This window comes from Canis lupus, chromosome 7 (genome assembly GCF_011100685.1).
Source record: "Canis lupus familiaris isolate Mischka breed German Shepherd chromosome 7, alternate assembly UU_Cfam_GSD_1.0, whole genome shotgun sequence".
In the NCBI taxonomy this organism is placed as follows: Eukaryota; Metazoa; Chordata; class Mammalia; order Carnivora; family Canidae; genus Canis; species Canis lupus.
Window position 1 is genome coordinate 73223977 of NC_049228.1, and position 22634 is coordinate 73246610.

The window sequence follows — 22634 nt, forward strand, 5'->3', positions numbered from 1 at the left end:
ATTGAATGAATAAATCATCTTAAAATGAAAGATTTTGAAGGTGTTTAATAACTATTTGGGTAGATTAGAGAGAAGAAAAAATTTGAGGGAAGGCAGAAGTACCGTTTTTGAACCATCTGATTATCATGTTATTCCTCAAAAGTGGAAATGGTCCTAACCTCCATTCCTTTGTAAAGTCTATTCTCTTCATTCATTAAGTATTTTCTACGGGTTTGCTATGCAGCAGTCCTTTAATAACTGTCTGTTAAGTACATACAAATATACTTTCAAGTACAACAGAACTTATGAATCCCTGTTTATTATATTTGGAAGTGCAGAGGTGTGTAGGAGAGGCTCAGGAAGCTTTCACTTACCATTGTTCTGGAGTTTTTGACACTACAGATCTATTTTTTCCTGTTACAATATATTTTTATGCCTTCTTTTGAGAAATATATAGTGTTGCTTTTTTTTCTGTTGAGGATAATAAAACCAATAAAATCATTTGTGAAAGAGCACATTTCTCAAAAGCTACTCAGTAGCCATTGCTAATATCCACAACTTTGCCCATAATTCTTAATTTTTCTTAATGAATTAATATATATATTCACTTTTACCAAAATTTTAAGAAAGCTGTTAGTTGTTGTTGTTAAAGATGTGATTTTAAAATTTTGACTGAAAAAAAATAAAATAAAATTTTGACTGACATTTTCCTAGAATTTTATAATGGAAATAAATGGGAAACTATGAGTCATTACTAGTAAAACTCAAGGTTGGTGAATATAGTTGTACAAATTGTTTATTGAATAATGCCAAGGAGTCAGGGTGGGGCGGAGGTTCAGCTTTGCTCCATTAGGCAAACCACAGTTTTTCAGAGAAGATAGACTTCATTGAATCATAAAAGTTCTATATAGGCTGACAGGAACCTTGGTAGAATTTCATTTTTTAATCTACTGAAATGCAGATATTCTATTAAGCAGAATCTGGTACTTTTTGCTTTAAAGAAGGAACTTTTACATGGAAAATGAAAGTAAAAATGAGAATTCTTGCCCATTCATCAAAATCCAAAGTGTCAACTTCTTTTTTAAATAAATGAAAGTAAATACAATGAAATGCAAAACCTAAATCTTTTGTGTTGTTTGTATTTCTTCCTTAAAAGGACAAAAGCTCACCAGTTTTGTGCACAACAGAGTCTATTTCAGGAAATTACTGATCATCATAATTAATCCCAGCTATTGGTAAAGAAAGAAGATAAGGTTACTGGAAAGGAATGGATAGAGAGCCTTAGAAGGAACACTTCGTGGTTGGGTTACTCCTAGGAAAAGAAAAAAGCTTCCTCTAAGATGATAGAAAAGAAATTACTCTCCATTTCCCATGACATAAACTATTGATCGGGGATTTATAGTTGCCTGTCTGCTGCTTAGAGATTAGGTACTGAAGTACGAAGTACTAAAGCCATTCATCTTGAATGTGGTGGAGCTTCAGAGGCATAGGTAACAAGAGCCCCTACCACATGAGGTGTTAACCATTATGAAATTAGTTATTTGATTTTCTTTGGATGAAACTTTGAGCTCTTTTTTTCCCAAAGTTCACATTAACATGGGCATTCAGGGTACTGGTTGGTGCTTTTCCCTGTCATTTTGTGAGCGAGACTTTGAGGACCTTAATTCTGACAGTTGTTTTTATGGCATTTTTAGAACATGTAAAGTGCTATGACTGTTGGCTCTTAGTGGTTTACTGAAGGAACTTATCTGATGATGAACAATATAATGACTAAATTGGAGAGGATGAGGTAGAGAACCAATTGAAAATAAAATACCGGGATCCCTGGGTGGTGCAGTGGTTTGGCGCCTGCCTTTGGCCCAAGGCGCGATCCTGGAGATCTGGGATCGAATCCCACGTCGGGCTCCCAGTGCATGGAGCCTGCTTCTCCCTCTGCCTGTGTCTCTGCCTCTCCCTCTCTCTCTGTGTGACTATCATAAATAATTAAAAAAAATTAAAAAAAAAGAAAAGAAAATACCTTTAGCTGGATAATGATGATGGTAATTACCAGTAGCAACAATAATAAAAATGTGATTTTAGAATTTATTATCTTAACTTGGCTGTAATACTTGGGAAATGTCTCCACATGCCACAAGGAAAATTGGATAAAATGGAATTCAGCTTCTACTTCCTTGAATGGTTTCAAATAAAAAGCATGAATTATTAACATTGTTTTAAGAAATTCTAATACATTCTAATACACCAGCCAATGGATAAATTAAGGATATGATTAATGTTTAATAGTGCTAATATATTCCTTTTAGGTCAAATATATCACAATTGTTTTTAATGTGTGGTATTTGTATTTTATAGCCAGTGTATATGGTGTGTTATGTTCCACTTGCCAGTTTTATTAGTTTACTTTCAGATTTTTAGAGGATTTTATATTAAGAATTTTTTTTTTTATCTCGTGGGGCACTCTTGCATAGAACTCTTTTTGTTCATTAATGAAAACTTTGACTAGTGACAGAATTTCCAATGTATTTTATGATAAAAATATGATCCACTTGATTATCATTTGCATTTTAAGAAATACATTAAGGGAAAAAGAGAGAATAATCTCTAATGTAGAAGTATGAAGCTTTTTGTTTTGTTTTTTTGTTTGTTTGTTTGTTTTTGTTTTTTTTTAGTGAGTGAGTGACGAATGTAAAATGTAATTGGATCAGGAGACTGGTGACTAGGGGGAAACAAACATAGAATTAGATATCAGGAGATTAAATTTGTAGTTCTAGTCCTCAGTAGTTAGCTGTGTGCTCTTGGATGAGTTACTTAATTTCTCTGAGCTTCATTTTTCTCATCTGTAAAATGTGATTTTTTGGGAATTTCTCAAATTTCCTCTCAGCACCCTAGTTCTAGGATCCTCTGTTTCATTGGAAACACTACTTATGGCTTTCCAATTTAAAGTTGTTTGTACAGAAGTTAGGAGCAACCATCTTAAAGTTAGCCAATGAAAACAAATGGAACATAAAACCATTATTGCTCAAGGGGATCCCATAGAACTAAAACCATCATGGAATAAGTCTGAGCATGGAAAATGTATTGTGAAAGAAGAGAACCAAGGGATAGTTATTCATCCAAATGGCCAACTCATTCCTGCCAAAATTTAATAAGTTGGGTTTATATTTCACCTTGGATTTTTACTGAATAGTTTAAAGATGAGCTGATGCTATTGCCTCATGAGGAAAAAGGCCAGAGGAAAACCTTAACAGGATGGACTATAGAGCTGTTTAAAACCCATACACATGAGAATGACAATCCATGTGAGAATGACTGTGTGGGGTTCCAGGCAGAGCCACTGCCTGATTATCCCTTTGATCTTGTTTGTGATTCTGTCCTACTGTTGAATTTTTGGACCTGAAGAAGGACAATAGACAAAAGAAATTGAAAAATAGTTTAGGATGCAATAATAGCATTTTCACATTTTGTGGCTGACCATTTAATGACTAGGTAATAACAATAAATAGAGACCAGAGAGGTGGAGGGAAAGAGGTTACATGGTTGCATTCCAGCAAATCATCACAGCACCACAGAGGCAGACTTTGGGATGACACCAAATTGGTGGACTCATCTCGTGAGTTACTTTGAAAGTTACACATAGTAATACTGGCCATGGCAAGCCTTTCAAAACCACAGAATAAAAATATACACTGAAATTTGGTAATAATCGATTACTGATCAATAGAGAGAATGTATAACTTACTTTTGAACTAAAAAGACAATCTTTAAGAAATTATTTATCTAGATTTCTTGGAGAAGAGTAATTTTAGAAGCACAAAACATAGATTGCCAAGACTCTTCTAATGACATGTATCACTGAATAGATACAGTATGGAATTCTATTAAAGAGCGAGGGAAAGTTGCTTTTTGCTTACATACTTTTTTATAGATTTTTTCTCCTGGGTATCTCATAATTGAATAATAAATATGAGCTTCTAAGCAATGATTAGGTGTTACCAAACTAGTTTTTCACTAATAATTTTAACTTCTCTTTGAGGATAATGTGATAAGTCACTTGTGGGATTGACTGAGCTTCATCAAAATCAATGTCTACATCAAACTCATAAATTGTATATTGGCTTTAAAATAGAACATAAAACATTCATACTTGGTGATTTCCTTTGCCTTAAAAACAGACATTTTAGCCTGTCACCTGTTTAGAGGATTATTAGTCAAACAAGACTATTCACATCTGTAACTGTTATTCTTTTTTTTTTTTTGTAAGATTTTATTTATTTATTCATGAGAGACATATAGAGAGAGGCAGAGACATAGGCAGAGGGAGAAGCAGGCTCCCCGCTGAGCAGGGAGCCTGATGCGGGACTTGATCCCGGGACCCCGGGTTGAGGACATGAGCCAAAGACAGACACTCAACCACTGAACCACCCAGGCATCCCTTTTTAGAAGTTTGCTTCATTCCTTCCTTCCGTCCTTCTTTCCTTTTTTCCTTCTCCTTCCTGTGATTTTTTTTTCTTCTCTTTAAAAAAGACACTTTATTATATCCACAGGCAGTAAAATCCCAGAGCTACTGTTAGGCACGTGAATACAGACCCTGCTAAATATTTAATGTTATCAAGCTTGTGTGACTCCAGCATGGTTTTGAGGCCAGCAACCTCAGTGTCTATCTTCCTGTCTGTCTGGGTGACAGCCCGATCTTGCTGGGCATGCAATGCCATCATTTCTGTCCTCATTTCCAGCAGCTTCCTTTCATTCAACGAGTACAATTCCTTCACTCTGCTCTTTTCTAGATTGAAATCTAACTTGGTATCTGTTCGGACTTTGATCACTTCATCCATTATTTGTTGTTTTAATCGATGTAGTTCCACGTTTATCTTCTCATTTTCTGCTCTGAGGGCTGAAAATTCGCTCTTCTCCAAAATAATCATATCTTTTTTCACATTAGCAATCTGAGACATTATTTGCTGAACAGTGACCTCCTGTTGCATTTTGGTGACCACATCCTCGTAGACGATATCCATGTTGGCATCCGTGATCTTGACCAATGCAGAGACAGTGATTTCATCTTTACTTTTTCTTTTCTTCCATATGAAAACATTTACCATGTCACTTAATATATTTAAATTATACTGGCGAACAATATATGACCCATTTTGTCATGTAAACTGTAGTCTAAGTTCTTTGGTTCCTTTTTATATTTATCTTAGATCACTTTCAGGTTTTAATGCATATCACGTAGTTCTCATTAACATCTACATGTCAGGAACAAGTACCTTGCACTTATGGTCCAGGTAAACTTGGCTTAAAATTCCAGTTGCAACATAAGTCTAATATAATTCCTGAACAAAGTCTGCATATCCTAGGAACTTTAGTTTTCACTACTTGTTTCTGGCTCAGTCTTTTTATTTATTTTTTTTAAATTTTTTTAAATTTTTATTTATTTATGATAGTCAGAGAGAGAGAGAGAGAGGCAGAGACACAGGCAGAGGGAGAAGCAGGCTCCATGCACCGGGAGCCCGACGTGGGATTCGATCCCGGGTCTCCAGGATCGCGCCCTGGGCCAAAGGCAGGCGCTAAACCGCTGCGCCACCCAGGGATCCCTGGCTCAGTCTTTTTAGAGAACAGATATATATATTGAAATATCATGAAGTTGTTAGTTGTTGTTGGGTTTGTTTGTTTGTTTGTTTTGTTTCCTGATACCCATCCTTGTGTTGTAGATTTCAATCTCAAGCGAGAGATATTCTACTTCCATATTCCAGGCCTCCAGATCAGTCTAGCCCTGCTCAAACGTATACATAAATATAGTACAATCCTGGAAATGCATTTTCTCTTCCTTGTTTTTCTTAATAACATTTTCTTTTCTATGGCTGACTTTATGGTCTGCACATGGCATTGTAGAGGCCCAGGGCAGGCTGCCCAAAGATAGGCCCCTTTTGCAGGAAATGCTCCTGTAACTGTTATTCTTTCTTTAAAGCAGCCAATAGCTTTCCATAGGAATGTCTTTCTATCCACAGCCCTTCTTGGAAATTTAAATCTTTTTTGATTTCTTAAAACTTATTTGAAATCCCTAAGTGGTTTTTTTTAAAAGACTATACTTTCAGGGATCATTCTATAGTTTGTTACTAAAAGATTTTTTTAAGTGCAGTTTTAGGTTCAAAGCAAAATTAAGGGGAAGAGCCAGAGACTTCCCATATACCTCCTGACCCACACATGCACAGCCTCCCCTATTACTAACATCCCCTATAGAGTGGTGCATTTGTTACATTGATGACCCTACACTGGCCCATTGTAATCAACCAAAAGTCGATAGTTTACAATAGAGTTCATTATTGGTATTGTGTATTCTGTGGGTTTGGACAAATGTGTAATGACCTGTATTCATCATTAAAGTATCATACAGAATATTTTCACTGCATTCAATATCCTCTGCTCCATGTGTTCATCCCTCCTCCTCCTCCTCCCAACTCCTCCTTGACAACCACTGATCTTTTTACTGTCTCCATAATTTTGCCTCTTCCAGAATGTCATATTGTTGGAATTATGTGGTATGTAGCTTTTTCAGATTGTCTTCTTCCACTTATGATTATACATTGAAGGTTCCCCTATGTCTTTTCATGATTTGATACCTCATTTCTTTTTAGTACTGAATAATATTCCATTATTGGGATGTACCACATTTATCCATTCACCTACTAAGGAACATCTGCATTGTTTCCAAGTTTTGGCAATTATAAATAAAGCTGCTATAGATATCCACATGCGGGTTTTTGTGTAGATGTAAGTTTTCAATTGCTTTGGCTAAATATGAGGAGAGTGATTGCTGTATTGTATGGTTAAGAGTACATGTAGTTTTCTAAGAAATTGCCAAACTGTCTTCCAAAGCAACTGTTCTTTTTTGAATTTTTACCAGCAGTGAATGAAAATTCTTGCTCCACATACCAAGATTTGGTGTTGTCTGTGTCAAAGCACTTTTAATTATCAAAATTTTAAAAAGTAAATTTTCTCATGTAATTTGGTTATTGATGCGAAGTTCATATAATGTAAAATTTACTCTTTTAAAAGTAAAGATTATATACTCTTTTAAAGTATATAGTTCAAAAAAATATACAGTTCAGTGGTTCTAGTATAGTCACAAAGTTGTGATACCATCACTACTACTTCCAGAGCGTTTTCATCATGCCACAAAGAAACACCATACCCCTTAGCAGTCACTCTCTAGTTCCCCCTTCCCTCAACCAATGTAGGGGAAATTTAAGAAACATTATATTTTGATTTTGTCAAGTGTATGTTTATATTCCCCATGTAAGTAGTGTGGTTTAGTGGCCTTGATAAAGCAGTAGACAGAACATGGTATAAATTAGTTTCAAGGTCAAGCATGTGGAGTTGACTTCTTTTATAGCTACAAATACAGAAAAACATGCTGTTCCCCCCCCCCCCAAAAAAAAACCATTCTGTCATTCTTTACTGAAGAAGAGCTTATCCCATTTGAGCCTCTGCCTTTGTTAATTCATGGGGTTCATGTTTAATGGTGGGACGTTCTTTCCAGGTTGCAGCTTTTCCTCTTCTTAGCCCAGTGTTTTTACTAGAGGTGATATATACATGCATAAGAATTTAATAGCTGATAGGAACTTCAGTTAATTAGAAAAAATTCCAGCTTTCAAAACCATTTCAAATATCCCCTGATGAGTGACTGAGATTTGTTTGCTGTTTTAAGGCTCCACCTAATCTACAAACATATTTTTTGATATTTTTTTTCTGAAATATCAACAAAGAGGTTCAGGCAGACCTGTTTACCTTTTGTTGGAATAGTTTCCTTAGCTTTCTCCTTGTTTCCCAAAGAGGGGTGAGGCGGGCCAGGAGAGGAACAGAAAACCAGGATTGTAGGAGGAGAATGAAGGATGCCAGGTGATAATGAAAGTCACTGAGCCTGAGAAAGAGAGCGGGAACCTGCTCTGTGTTCTTGCTTCTATTACTCTGAAACTATAGCTTCCCTTTATCATCATTGCCTTTCAAGTGCTTTTTGCAAAACATCCAAGTTGAGCTTGTTTATAAGCATGTTACAATCCAAAGATTTCTGAGAAGCCTGAGCATAAAAACAAGGGATTTGTCTTCTTTCTTTATCTAAATGGCCTCCTGAGGGAGCTCAGAGGGTAAACAGCTGCATTACTGAGACTGTGCCTAGGGTCTGTCCCACAAAGTGAGCAGTTTCACTTGCAAGAGCCTTGCTGCAAAAGCTCACTTGAGGTCAGGATCCAAGATGATTTCTCTAGATGGCCATGTTGTGCTGCTATTGGCATCATTCAAAGACAATGACAATGGAAAATTCAATCCTTCTCTTCTTTCAGAAAGAGGAGGTGGGAAATTTTGATTTGTGTGTATTCTTCCTAATACCCTTGGAATGTATTTGACTTGAAAACAACATGAATATAGTCATTCCCTGTATATTTAGACAGGGATATCTTCAGCAAGAAGGATGTTTAACCTTATAGTATACTGATCAAGTCCAGACCAAGACATGAGATTAGGTGCATAATTTGGTAGCTCTTAAAATTGAAGATTACATTAGAAACACCTTCTTTTATGAGGCTGACTGTGTATTCTCACTTGAATAATTCCCTTAGTGGAGTGGAGAAGGTGTCTAATCTCACCTACTCTAAATGAGTTATTAAAGTACTCCTTCCAGTTAATATCATTTGGGAATCATCTGGGCTGCAAGTAATAATAATGACAACAAAGATTAGAATTGTTTTTAAAATTTGTTCTCACATTTCTAGAAGTCCAGAGATAGACAGCATCTGATGTTATTTCTGAGATTCAATAACGTCAAGGCTGATCACTGCAGTTTTCTTGGCTTTTCTCTCATCATTGCGAAGTGGCTGCTGAAGCATCCATCTCGTCTACATTCCAAGAAGGGAGAAAGAGGAAAAGAAAGTGATAACAAAAGATTAGGATAACAAAAGTTTCAGGATAACAAAAGATCTCTCTGAAACTATGGGAAAGAATTTTTCTGTTGTGACTTTGGCTGGAAATGTGTCAGATGGCCATTTGTGGCCTAAGGGAGTTGAGGAAACAAGGCTCGGGAATGGGGTTGGGTCAGAGAGGAGTTTTAATAAATTCAGTTTTATTTATGTTAATCATATTTCTAGTGATATTTTAGCGCCCCTATGATATTTTAGCACCACACTATAGCCTAACTCTAAATCTAGTTATGGTCATGCTAAAAAAATTAAATTATAGTCATCAGTTAACACATGGGTTTACTATGTGCCATGCATTTCACATATATTAACTCAATCCTTATAATAACTCCAGGGCATATATATGTTTAATATTCCCATTTTACAGATTAGGCAGTGGGGAACAGAGGTTCAGTAGCTTGCACTGAAGGTCATAGATCCAGAAAGTGTCAGAGCCCACATTGAAACCTGGCCCAGCCGGCTTCACAGTTTTTCTCAAAATCATGACATTATATTTCTTCTCTGGATATGTATAGCTATACACAGATACACTAATACCTGAGGGGGCTTTTGAAATTAAGAAAGATTACTGTAGAGAAAGCATCTGGACAGGATTGAAAAGGTTTGAATTTATATTCTGGCTCCACTGTCACTAGTCATTCATTCTGCAAATATTTCTGAGTTCCTGTTATTGGCCAGATACTGAGTAAATGAGACAGACATGGTTCCTCTATATTCTACTGGGGAAAATCATTCCCCCCAAAATGAAGTAAGTTAGTAGAGGAAGTGTAAGTTGTTGATGGATGAGAAGAAAAAAATGCAGAAAGCTGAGATGATGGATAACTGGAGGAATGCTAATTTAGGATGGCTAGAAAAAGATCCCCCGAGGAGATGACATTTACCTTGGGAGCTGAATGATGAGAAGCATCTTGGCATGGGAATAGTAGGAGAAAGTTCCAGGCAGAAAAATCAGTAAGGGAAAATTTCTTGAGGGAAGAAACAGCTTGGATTTTTAGAGAAACTGAGAAAAGATTAGCATGTCTAGTGCTAATGCCAGGGAGAGTGTTATAAGGTGTGACTGCAGAAGCAGTTTGAGGACAGAATATGCTGGGCCATGAAGTCCTAGAAGAGCCTTTGCATTTTATTGTAATTGCAGTGGGAAGTTATATTTCTCCACTTTGCTGTCAGTAACTGTTTTCTTCACTGTATAATTCTTGCTTTGGCTGCTTTATGGAATTAATATAAGGAACAAATGATGCAATGTGTATGATAGTAAATTGTTATATATTAAATTCTTTTTTTTAAATTTTATTTATTATGATAGTCACAGAGAGAGAGAGAGAGAGAGAGAGGCAGAGACATAGGCAGAGGGAGAAGCAGGCTCCATGCACCGGGAGCCTGATGTGGGATTCGATCCCGGGTCTCCAGGATCGTGCCCTGGGCCAAAGGCACACGCCAAACCGCTGCGCCACCCAGGGATCCCCTATATATTAAATTCTTTACAAGATGTCTCTTGTAGAGGGCCCATAGAATATTTCTTAGCATGACTTTTAAAAATATTCTGTGGCATATACTCAGAAAAATTGAACTTGGGTTATACAAAGTTAGAAGTTCATTAGCAAATACAGCATTAAAAGAAATCTGGTATGTTTACAATGTTCTGTGGGAGTTCCACTTCCAGTTAGGACATAGACTATATGGTGATGGACTGTCTTTCCCACTGTAACAACTAGAGAAGAAAGGATAAATGTAAACATCATATGTTTTAAAAACTAGTGGAGAGCTATGGTCACAATATCTAAAGGAGATAAATCTCAGGGAGGGCAGAGCTCCTCCTAGGTGATAGAGCCCAGCTGTCATTTCCCTCCCTGGGCATGTTTATTCCCCTGAGTCTTTGACCTCACGGGAAGATGATCACACCTGGTTGATCCTCTACTGGGTCCTCTACTGGGGCAAGGAGATACCAAGACAGCTGTTAATGACTGTCTGCACTGGCACAGCAAATTGGTATCAGTTGAAACTCCGTATAAAAAGGACCTTCACACCTGATAATCCTCTCCCTTAGGATTTTTGCTAAGAGCCTAATGACACAGGAGGCTGGGGGTTAGGCTCTAAATCAGAGTGAGAGTTCTTAGTTCCATGGTGTTTATCCTAAAGCTGGGGGGGGGGGGAACCTGTAAAGATACAAGACATTTAAAGCATTTGGAACCAGAGGTAACCTAAAACTAATTAAAGTTGCAATACAACCCAGGCCCAGTTCAACTCCTAATTGGAATGAAGCGTCTTACTCTAATTATCAGACAGAAGAAAAGGCTTATCCTTCTGGGGGAAATTACTATTGACTCCAGTTTCCTAGAGTTCTTTTAAAAACAATGTTATACAACAAAAAGTTAAAAGATTAGTAAAAGAAAAGGAAAATGTGACCCATAAACAATTGACTAGTATTTGATTACTATAGTAGGCATATTGATGGCACAGATTTTAGCATTAAGGGACAAGAACTTTTAAATAACAATGATAATTGTTAGAGAAATCAGAGGAACAGTTGCATAAAATGGATAAAAGATAAATAATGTCAACAGAGAAATAGAATCTCTAAAAATAACTAATTTGACATGTGTATATGAAAAAACCACAGTATCAAATTGAAGCATTCTGGATGGATTTAACAGCAGACTAGATGCATAGAAGAAAAGAAAATTGAACATGAAGACAAGGTAGTAGAAATTCAACTGAAGCATAGAAGGAGTTGGGGAGGAAAGCAAAGTAGGCCATTTGATATTGTCCCAAATGGCCAACATTTATGTTATTGGAGTTCAAGGAGAAGAGAGAAAGAACGGGACAAAAGAAATAGTTGAAGAAAAAATGGGTAATAGTTCAAAATTGATGAAAGACATTGACCCACAGATTTAAGAGACTCAGTAAACCACAATCAGAATAAAAACAAAATCACAGTGGAGGCATTTCATGATTAAACTGTTAAAAGAGAAAAGGAAAACCTATGAAAAACATCGATAACATTCTATATTTAGAAGAATCTCCATAAGAATTATAATTAACTTCTTATCAGATTTGAGTCCAGAAGACAATGGAATGACATCTATAAAAGGTTTTGAAAACAATAATAACAACTGCTAGCCTAGAATTCTTTGTTCAGTAAACAAATTCACCAAACTGTAAAGGAGTTAAAGATATATTCAGAAAGAAATCTAAAGGAGTTTGTTGGCAGGACATCCACAGTACAACAAATACTAAGGAAAAAAAGAGGAAATGCCAAATGAAGTTCTCAAAGCTGATAGCAAATGATCTATTATGGGTACAGGGACATGCAGGAAGAAATAAAAGAGCACCATAAAGGATAATATAAAAGACTACTTACTTAATTTTTAAAAAGATCATTGCCTTTTTAAAAGTTAGTTGACAGATGGAGGTTAATTTTACTCTTGTAAGGTATTTACATTGGTCTGAAGTTGTAATATAATTATTCATGGTAGACAATAATAAGTCTAGATCTCCAATAATCATTACCACATAATACAAGTTATTTCTAGAAAGATAATGGAGGGGAAGATGGAATAATAAAATCTTTTGTTAATGCCACTTTGAATGTATGGAAATTGGCATGCACTTAAAATCTAATTTGAAACCTAATGGTGTTTTCCCAATAAAAGTTACTGTGTAATACAATTGCATTCTGTTTGTGTTTGTGTGTGTGTGTGTGTGTGTGTGTGTGTGTAATGTTTTCCTGGTATTGTTTTGGAATCAAACAGCTTCAGAAGGTTAAGCTCTATTTATCCTAATATGGTGAGGTATGAAGCTACAGATTAAGACTCATCAAAGTGTTGGATGAGCCTGCGGTTCACAGTTATGTAATATTTTAAGACTGGAAGGTCATGGCCCTTGCTCTACCCTGGGTTAAAGGGGAGATATTTGGATCCCTAACTAAAAAAAAGAGAACTCTTATAAATGTGCTTGTCCCAAAAATACTGTCTGACTTCTTTGCCAAAAAAAATAGTTGATCACTGCAATTATAGAATTCTTTGGGTGGATTATCTCAGAATGAACCAATGTATCACTCATGTTCATGACTTATATTTTGCATCTGTTTTCCTTTCCCCAGCAGAATGTTATGATGAATCTCTTCTCTTGAAATTCCACCAGTGTAACCTTTGCATGAGTAAGGAACTGTGTGCTATAACTAAAATGATCATTATTAGCTCTAAATATGTACAAATTTCCCACTTCTTCAGACATTTCCAGTGCTTAGATATATGTCTACTTGTTTACTTAATTTCTAAGATAAATTATGCTATTCCAAGTAGTTATTGAAGTGGCATTTCTGTATTGGCATGGAAAAGATATCTATGATGTGGTTTTGAGTTGGGAAAACAAAACAACTTATAAAAAAATATTGATGCAACACAGATGGAGGAGAATACCTTAACTTTCCACTTTATAAATTGTATATTATTTAAACTTGGTCCATGTCTGCCATTGATACTGTAAATTTTCCACAAGTCAGACATACTCATTTTTAAAAGAAATAAACCTAATAAACATCCAGAACTAGAGAAAGCTTGGGGCATCTGTGTATTTTTTCTGAATATGGTATATGAAGGGTAGTAGACTGTGAGAACAGTGGTAACGATTATAGCTTATAAGTAGATGTTTCTGTACTAGAGTTGTGCAAATTTGTTAGTGGCTTTCAGTATTGGTCTTATTGCAAAAGGGCAGAGTCTTTAAAGCCTAAAAATAATAAAAGAGACAATAGCCATTATGATACCTGCATCAATTTCATGTGTGCTAAAACCACTAGAATCTGTCTTGTCAAGCTGTAAAGAATTCAGTGGAAAACTCTTAACACCCAATTATCAAACAAAGCTGCTTACAGTTATTTTTATCATATGGCACAGTGTAAGAAAATTAAAGTGAATAGTTCATATTTTTGTGAAATGCTTTGAGTTTTAAAAATAAATTAGGTAACTCACTGCCAGTTGATGTTCCAAACTAGCATTATTTAACAATATGGTAGTGTTAGGATCAGTGATAAAATTCCAGAAATTTCTGCTAAGAGCGATTTAGAAATCTAGGATTCCTATAAATATAGACAGTATGAATACACAGATTTGTTTTCTTATTCCCTTCTCTGTTTGCTCATGCACTTTGGTGTTCTTTGCATATGCTGTAGGGCATGACTAAATTTGATAGCAGTCTACTGCTGCTCTGTATATAAAAATGAAACTGTCCTAAGTGAGTCATAATGCCACAGTTGGACATTTCTATGTCATTGCTCTGGTTGTCTCTTTCCATCTTGGAGTTCTTGTTTGGGCTGTACTGCAGCTCAGACTGCACGTTGGTTAAAAGGTAATCTCAGCCTTCGTTCAACTCCACCTGAACCCAAGGATAAGGAGGCATGTTCTTGGAACTCTTTGAAAGAAGTTGCATACCCAGTTCAAACTGGAAAATTAAAAATAAAAAAATAACATAAGAGCAAGAACAGAAGATCATACTGCATAAAGTAGTTCAGTTATTCATGGTTAGGGACCAAAGTGGTCTTGTTAATCAAACATTGTTCCTAGAAAAAAATGATATTTGTAAATCCTATGTCTTGGAAATCAAAAATTTTTTAAAAGATTTATTTATTTATTTATTTATTTATTTATTTATTTATTTATTTATTCATGATAGAGAGAGAGGCAGAGACACAGGCAGAGGGAGAAGCAGGCTCCTGTGCCGGGAGCCCGACGCGGGACTTGATCCCAGGACCCCAGGACTGCGCCCTGGGCCAAAGGCAGGCGCTAAACTTCTGAGCCACCCAGGGATCCCCGGAAATCAAATATTTTTTAAATTTTTTCAGTTTTATTGAGATATTTGACATATAACATTGTGTTAAATTTAAGATGCATGACATGCTGATTTGATACATGTATATATTGCAAAATGATTACCACTACAGTAAGATCCCTTAACACATCACCACTTCATATAAAAATATTTTATTTTTATGCAAATCCTCAAAATTTCTCAGAATTCCAACATTTTGGCCTCTATTTTCCCCATTATGTCTCTTGCTTTTTAAACTAACATTTGTTGACTATTCTATTCTAAATACATATGCATGCTAATTTATTTAGTCTTTGCAGCAGTTCCATGAGAAAGTGCCCCTTGAAGCTGCTCCATGCTCTGCTTAGTTGTGTGTCTTCAGGATTAGCAGTGGATCTATTGTGGCCCTCCCAAAAAACAGGAGCCTGCAGTGCCCATCTGGCGGTTGGACCCTACCCGTAGTGTTGATCCAATTTTCCCTGAACTGACTATGGATCTCTGTATCTGAGTTAGTGCCCCCTTCCTCATCCTAATGTAGGGTCTTTCTATTTAATGTCACAGATTATTTCCTCACACTATCTCATTATTTCAGCAGCCAACTTTTTAAAAATGTATTTTTCAATTTTTTTAAAGTATGCTCCATGCCCAGTGGTGGAGCCCAGTGCAGGGCTCAAACTCATGATCCTGAGATCAAGACCTGAACTGAAATCAAGAGTCAGCTACTCAACTGACTGTGCCACCCAGACCCCCAATTTTTATGTCAATTTTTAAAAATTCTGATAAAATAGGGGCACTTGGGTGGCTCAGTTGGTCAAGTATCTTAACTCTTGGTTTCAGCTCAGTTCATGATCTCAGGGTCATGAGATAGAGCCCCGTATTGGGCTCCATGCTCAGCAAGGAGTCTGCTTGATATTTTCTCTCCCTCTCCTTCCCCTGTGCCCCTCCCTCTGTGCATGCATGCTCTTCTCCTTCTCAAATAAATAAATAAATAAATAAATAAATAAATAAATAAATAAAATCTTTTAAAAATTCTGATAAAATACACATAAAATAAAATTTACTGTCTCAACCATTTTTTTTAAGCAACAGCTCAGTTATATCAAGTACATTCACATTATTGTAACTCCTCTCTCCAGAACTGGTTTTCTTTTGTAAAACTGAAACTCTAAACTGATTAAACAAAAACTTCCCATTCCCTCATCCCCACAACCGCAGCAACCTCCACTCTACTTTTTGTCTATAATTTTGACTTCTCTATGTATCTCTTATATGTGGAATCATATAGTATTTGTCCTGTGACTGGGTTATTTCACTTAACATAATATCTTCAAGGTTCATTCATGTTGTAGCACATGTCAGAATTTCTTTCCCTTTTAAGGCTGAATAATATTTTATTGTATGTCTGGACCACTTTTACTTATCCATCCATCTGTCAGTGGGCACTTCAGTTGCTTCTACCTTATGGCTTTTGGGAATAACACTGCTATTAAACACAGTGTACAGATATCTCTTCAAGACTCTGTTTCAATTCTTTGAGTATATATACCCAAAAGTGAAATCACTGAATCAAATGGTTATTTTATGTATAGTTGTTTGGGGAACTACCATACTGTTTTCCACAGAGACTGCACAATTTACAGGGGTTCTATTTTCTTCACATTCTTGCCACCACTTGTTTTGTTTTTTTGATAGTAGCCATCCTGGTGGGTGTGAGCAGCCAACTTTTTACACCTTCTCTGTAATCATCTTAGATACTTTATAGATGGTACCTTTTACTATATATACTACTAGTTGAAGTATAGCTGTCATACAGTATTACATGAGTTTCAGGTATCCATCATAATGATTTGACATTTATATGTTTATAACATTTATAAAATACTCCCCATGATACGTGTATGTCACCATGTAACATTATTAGAATATTATTGACTATATTCTCCATGCTGTACTTTTCATCATCATGACTTACAACTGGAATTTTGTACCTCTTAATCTCTTTTATCTATTTCACCCATGGCTCTACTCCCATCCCCTCTGGCACTTCTCTGTATTTCAGAGTCTGGTTTTTGGTTAGTTGTTCATTTGTTTTGTTTTGTTTTTTATATTCTGTATATAAGTGAAATCATACAGTATTTGTCTTTTTCTGACTTATTTCACTTAGCATAATACACTCTAGGTGCTTTTGCATTGCCAAAAAGCCACGACTTTATCCTTTTTTTTTAAGTCTGAGTAATATTCCATATTTCACATTCTTTATCCATTCATCTATCAGTGGACACTTAGGTTACTTCCATATATTGGCTATTATAAATCATGCTGCAGTAAATATAGAGGTGCACATATCTTTTCAAATTAGTTTTTTTAATTTTCTTCAGGTAAATACCTAGAAGTATAATTACTGGATTGTATGGTATTCCTATTTGTAAATTTTTGAAGACCCTTCATACTCTTCTCTGTAGTGGCTTCACCAATGTACATTCTCACCAATAGTATGCAGGGGTTCCCTCTTGCGCATTCTTGCCAACACTTGTTATTTCTTGTCTTTTTGATACTAGCTATTCCAAGCTGCTGTGAGGTGTATCTCATTGGGGTTTTGATTTGCATTTCCCTGATGATTAATGATGTTGAGCATCTTTTTATGTGTCCACTGGCCACATTTTAGGTCTTCTTGGAAAAGTATCTATTTAGGTCCTCTGGCTATTTTTATTTGGATTTTTTTTTTTTTTTGGTGTTAAGTTCTAATGAGTTTTTATATATTCTGGATATTAACCTCTTGTGTAGCAACACCCCAGCAGACTCTAAGCCCAAGGGTGGGTGATGGTCTGGCAAGGCTGAAGAAATTAGCCAGATACAGGGGTCAAGTCATAGGTTTAGTGGGGGAACTTACATTCAGGATGTCCAGAAGCAGCCAACTGGACAAAGCATCCACTTCTGGAATCTACATGCAGTAAGCTTTTATAGTTTAGCAACTAGCCTAGCAACTGTCTATAGCCCTTCTTTTCCTTTGCACAGCCAATGTTTGAAGGAGATCAAGTCCTGCCATCCAGACATTCTTGTTACAAGGGAGATGGTCTGGGTTAGCTACACCTGGAGCCTCTAACCTTGATCACTGCTACCCATTATGTTTGATGAGAATATAGAAGGAGGACAATATTGCTACATTCTTAAGATACTGATTAACAGGGACATTTAGGGTATGCTTTCACAAACCAGCCTTCCAGTATGTACTATATACTCCTTACCAGTATATCATTTGTAAATATCTTTTCCCATTCAGTAGGTTGCCTTTATGTTTTGTCGTTTCCTTTGCTGTCCTGAACTTTTTAGTTTGATGGAGTCCCGATTGTTTATTTTTGCTTTTGTTGCTGTTGCCTGAGGGGCCACATCTGAAAAAATACTAATCAGACCAATGTCCCTGAGGTTACTGCCTATATTTTCTTTTAAGAGTTCAACAGGGGCAGCCCCGGTGGCCCAGCGGTTTAGCGCCGCCTGCAGCCCAGGGTGTGATCCTGGAGACCCGGGATCGAGTCCCACATCGGGCTCCCTGCATGGAGCCTGCTTCTCTCTGCCTGTGTCTCTGCCTCTCTTTCGCTCTCTCTGAATAAATAAATAAATCTTTAAAAAAAAAAAGAGTTTTATGGTATCAGGTCTTACATTTAAGTCTTTAATCCATTATGAGTTTATTTTTGCCTCTTGGTATATGAAGATGATTCACGTTCATTCTTTTGCATATACCTGTTCAGTTTTCCCAACACGATTTAATGAAGAAACTGTCTTTTCCCCATTATGTTCTTCTCTTCTTTGTCATAGATTAATTGACCATACAAGTGTGGGCTTATTTCTGGGTTCTCTCTTCTGTTCCATTGATCTGTGTGTCTTGTTGTGGCAGTATCATACTGTTTTGATTACTACAGCTTTGTAATATAGTTTGAAATCTGTGATGGTGATACCTCCAACTTATTCTTGTTCAGGATTGCTTTGTCTCTTTGGGATCTTTTGTGGTTCCGTAAAAATTTTAGGATTAATTGTTTTAGTTTTATGAAAAATACTATTATTTTGATTGGGATTGAATTTGTAGACTGCTTGGCTAGTATAAATATTTTAACAATACTAACTCTTCCAATTCATGAGCATGATACATGTTTCCATTTATGTGTGTAATCTTCAACTTCTCTCATCAGTGTCTTATAGTTTTCAGAGTACAGGTCATTCACCTCTTTGGTTAAATTTATTTCTAAGTCTTTTATTCTTTTTGATGCAGTTGTAAATAGGATTGTTTTCTTAATTTCTCTTTCTGCTAGTTCATTAGTAGTGTATAGAAATACTACAGATTTCAGTGTATTAATTTTGTATCCTACAGCTTTATTGAATTCATGGATTCATTTTAAAATTTTAGCAGCATTTTTAGTGTTTTCTATGTATAGTATCATGTCATCTGCAATACTGACAGTTTTACTTCTTCCTTACCAAGTTGGAAGCCTCTTATATCTTTTTCTTATCTGATTGTTGTGGCTACGACTTTCAGGACTATATTGAATAAAAGTGTGAGAGTGGAGGGATGCCTGGGTGGCTCAGTGATTGAGCATCTGCCTTTGGTTCGGGTCATGATTCTGGGGTCCTGGGATCAAGTCCCACATCAGGCTCCTCTCAGGGAGCCAGCTTCTCCCTCTGCCTATGTGTCTGCCTCTCTCTGTGTGTCTCTCATGAATAAATAAATAAAATCTTTAAAAAAAAATGTGAGAGTAGACATCTTGTTTGTTCCTGATTTTAGAGGAAAAGTTTTCAGCCTTTTATAAAACTTTGAATATGATGTGCTAGCTGTGGCTTTGTCATGTTGAGATATGTTTCTTCTGTCCTCACTTTATTAAGAGGTTTTATCATGAATGGGTATTGAATTTTGTTAAATGCTTTTTCTGCATCTTTTGAGATGATCATATGGTTTATATTCTTTCTTTTGTTAATGTGATATATCATGTCACTGAGTTGTAGATATTGAGCCATCCTTGCGTCCCTGGAATAAGTCCCTCTTGGTGGTGGTGAATGATTCTTTTTAACATATTATTGAATTCAATTTGCTAATGGTTTGAGGATTTTTGCCTCTGTGTTCATCGGAGAGACTGGCTTGAATTATGTGTTTCAGCTAATACAAGCAACTTCACATTTTATGAGTGTATGAAAATTATAAAAAGTATTTTCATGGTGATTCCTACATAACCACAAAGCCATTATGAATTATAGAGAAAAAAAAGAGGAACCACCACTGAATGGAAATTATTCTCTCAAACCCCTCTCTGTCACACTTAACTCCGTTTCTCCATTGATTTTAAACCTAAATTTTACTTTGTGATTTATAACATGAGACTGATTTTTTTTATTAATAACAGATATTCTTTCTGCAGAAAATCTATTCCTCGCTGCCGAAGAATTAACAGGATGCTCTCCAATGAATCCCTACATTCTCCCGCATTTACCCGCTCCAACTCACAAGCCTCCATAGACAGCACCTCCATGGAGGATTTCCTGCGGGAAATAGAAAGCATTAAAGAGAACAGCATGGGAGGACAGGAAGAGCAGATACCAGCTGAGGTCAAGCCTGTGGATGGTAAGGTGCTGGATCTGTCATCCCATGTGTTTACTGTCTTTCTTTGTATGCTCTCTCTTGTCCTGTTTGCAGGTAGACCTCATTCCAATAGTAGTTTAACAAGTGAAATCAGTAGAATTTGGCATATCAGCTACCAACTCTCACTGATTTATATCTACTGGATTGGCTCATGATGGCTTCTATATATAGTGATATGACCTAAGAAGGAGAACTGTCAAAACCCAAATTGATTTCTTACATATCACTACATAGGGATGCTGTGCCTATCATTGATATGATTCATTATCATCTAACAGACTGAGTATTCTAATTTTGATGGCTTTTACGTTTGTATTCTTGACTATTACTTCCAAAAAGAGAGAGAGAAAGAGGGGGAAAGAAATAGAGAAAGAGGGAAAAAATGCCAGTACAATTTTGAAGGAAAAAAATTTTGATTTTGAGACATTTACTAGTGTTAATCTATTTAGGGGATGGGTTACCTTGTATTTCTGAAAATAAAAACCATTGTAAAATACACTAATTTTCAGTGAAACTAAACACACAAGATTAAGAACTAAAAAAAAAAAAAGTTAATTCACTTACTCTTTTTAAAAAGAGCTAAATTACTTCCCTTGGATTAAAAGTATAGGTCATCTCCAGTTGCAACTCGTCAGCAAGTAAATATGTAAAATATCCAAGAAAGACTGAAAGTAGTTCAATAATAAGTATTTACCTGAGAATGTTTTCATTAGCCAATGATTAAGTTGGCTAGGCTAGACAACCTACCAAGATAAACTGAAACTTTAAAGAAGTTTTCATTCTTCATTCCTTCTTCTGTAAGTCTATCCTTCTTTGGTCTGAAAAATAATAATTTAGATACACCACAATTAGTATATTTTACAAGCCATTAGAAATAGAAAGTTCTACTACATATTGAATGAGAATCTATTAAAGGGATCCATCTCTGTCTATGAAGTGTATTCTTATTCCTCTAACTTACATAGGAGGATATATGAAGGAAAATACCTGTCATTCTTCATCCTTTTCTCTTACTTGCTAGCTAGCAGGCTAGCTATATTAGAAAACATGGATTCATACTGATAACCCTCCATTCCACCCCACCACAACTAGGTTTGTTGTTGCTGTCTTTTTTTCTTGTATTTATAACTATTTTCCCCAATAATCAGAATCCTGGCTTTTACTATCATTTATTTTAAGTCTGGAGTACACAGAAAATATTTTTAGATTGGTTAACCTAAACTTCCACAAAAAGCATAGCTACTAACCAGAATTTAAATAGATTTTTTTTTCCTTAGAACTGTAGGCATAGAACTTTAAGTGTACAATTCAGTGAGGTTTGACAAATGCTAATAATTTTGTAACTTCATAGTAATCAAGGGGGATAGCATTTTAGTCAACTCAGAAAATGTCTTCATGCTTTTTCCCTTGTCACTCCCATGACTCCCTGTCTCTGGCCAAAAGCAACCATGGTTCTGATGTTCTTGTGTCATAGATTAGTTTTTGATTTAGCTTCTTTCACTGAACATAGTGTTTTTAAGATTCATCTGGTATATCAGTAGTTCCTCTCCTTTTATTATTGGGTAGTTGGTATTAGTTTACTAGGGCTGCTATAACAAAATGCTCCAAAATCCAGTGGCTTAAAATAGCAGAAATTTATTTTCTTACAGTTGCGGAGACTAGAAGTCAAAGTGTCAGCAACCTTTTTGAAGATTTAGGGCACAATTTGGTCCGTGCCTTTCTCTTGAGCTTCTGGTATTGCCCTTAATTGTTGCTGTTCCTTGACTTGTAGGCAACACATGCCACTCTCTGCCTCTATGTCCTGTAGCCTACTCCTTGTATTTTTGTCTTTCTCCTCCCCTTTTTATAAAGATACCCCTTATATTGGATTAAGGGCTCACTCTTCTCCAGTATGCCCTCATCTCCATTTATATCTTAATTACCTCTGCTAAAACCCTGTTTTCAAATAAGCTTACATTCACAGGTATTGGTGGTTAAGACTTCACTCTATCTTCTTGGGGGTCCCAATTCAACCTAGAACAGCAGAATTCTATCGTATGAATGTGCCACAATTTATCTGTTTAACTGTTAATGGACTTGCCAGTTGTTTGCAGTTTGGGCAAACAAAAAATGAAATGAAAATAAGGTTGCTGTAGATAATCTTGTAAAAGTCTGGAGATATTTATATCTCTTGAGTATATATTTTTTTCTTAGAATATGTTCAACTGCAGAAGAAACCGCCAGCATTTTTCCAAAGTAGTTGTACCATTTTATACTCC

General features: G+C 36.0%; 1 protein-coding gene, 1 long non-coding RNA gene and 1 pseudogene across 18 annotated transcripts in view; 2 read left to right on the top strand and 1 right to left on the bottom strand.

The window, feature by feature from the left end:
• The window catches only part of ARHGAP28 (Rho GTPase activating protein 28), a 237580-nt gene that overhangs the window by 121710 nt on the left and 93236 nt on the right, over positions 1-22634 (top strand). For all 16 annotated transcript variants that reach the window (XM_038543825.1, XM_038543820.1, XM_038543824.1 and 13 more), the window contains one exon: positions 20156-20358. In XM_038543825.1, coding sequence (XP_038399753.1) covers positions 20190-20358 — 169 coding nt within the window. In that variant the 5' untranslated portion in view covers positions 20156-20189. The remainder of the gene's footprint in view (positions 1-20155; positions 20359-22634) is intronic.
• On the bottom strand, positions 1892-22470 carry LOC102156236. Of its 2 annotated transcripts, XR_005362630.1 has the most exons (4): positions 22332-22470; positions 21124-21194; positions 8740-8870; positions 1892-1949 (listed from the first exon to the last, which is right to left on the bottom strand). It is a non-coding gene; the product is annotated as an uncharacterized LOC102156236 (long non-coding RNA). The 2 variants fall into 2 exon arrangements; XR_005362631.1 differs by lacking the exon at positions 1892-1949 and having other exon boundaries at positions 8717-8870.
• On the top strand, positions 6059-6176 carry LOC119872752 (annotated as a pseudogene).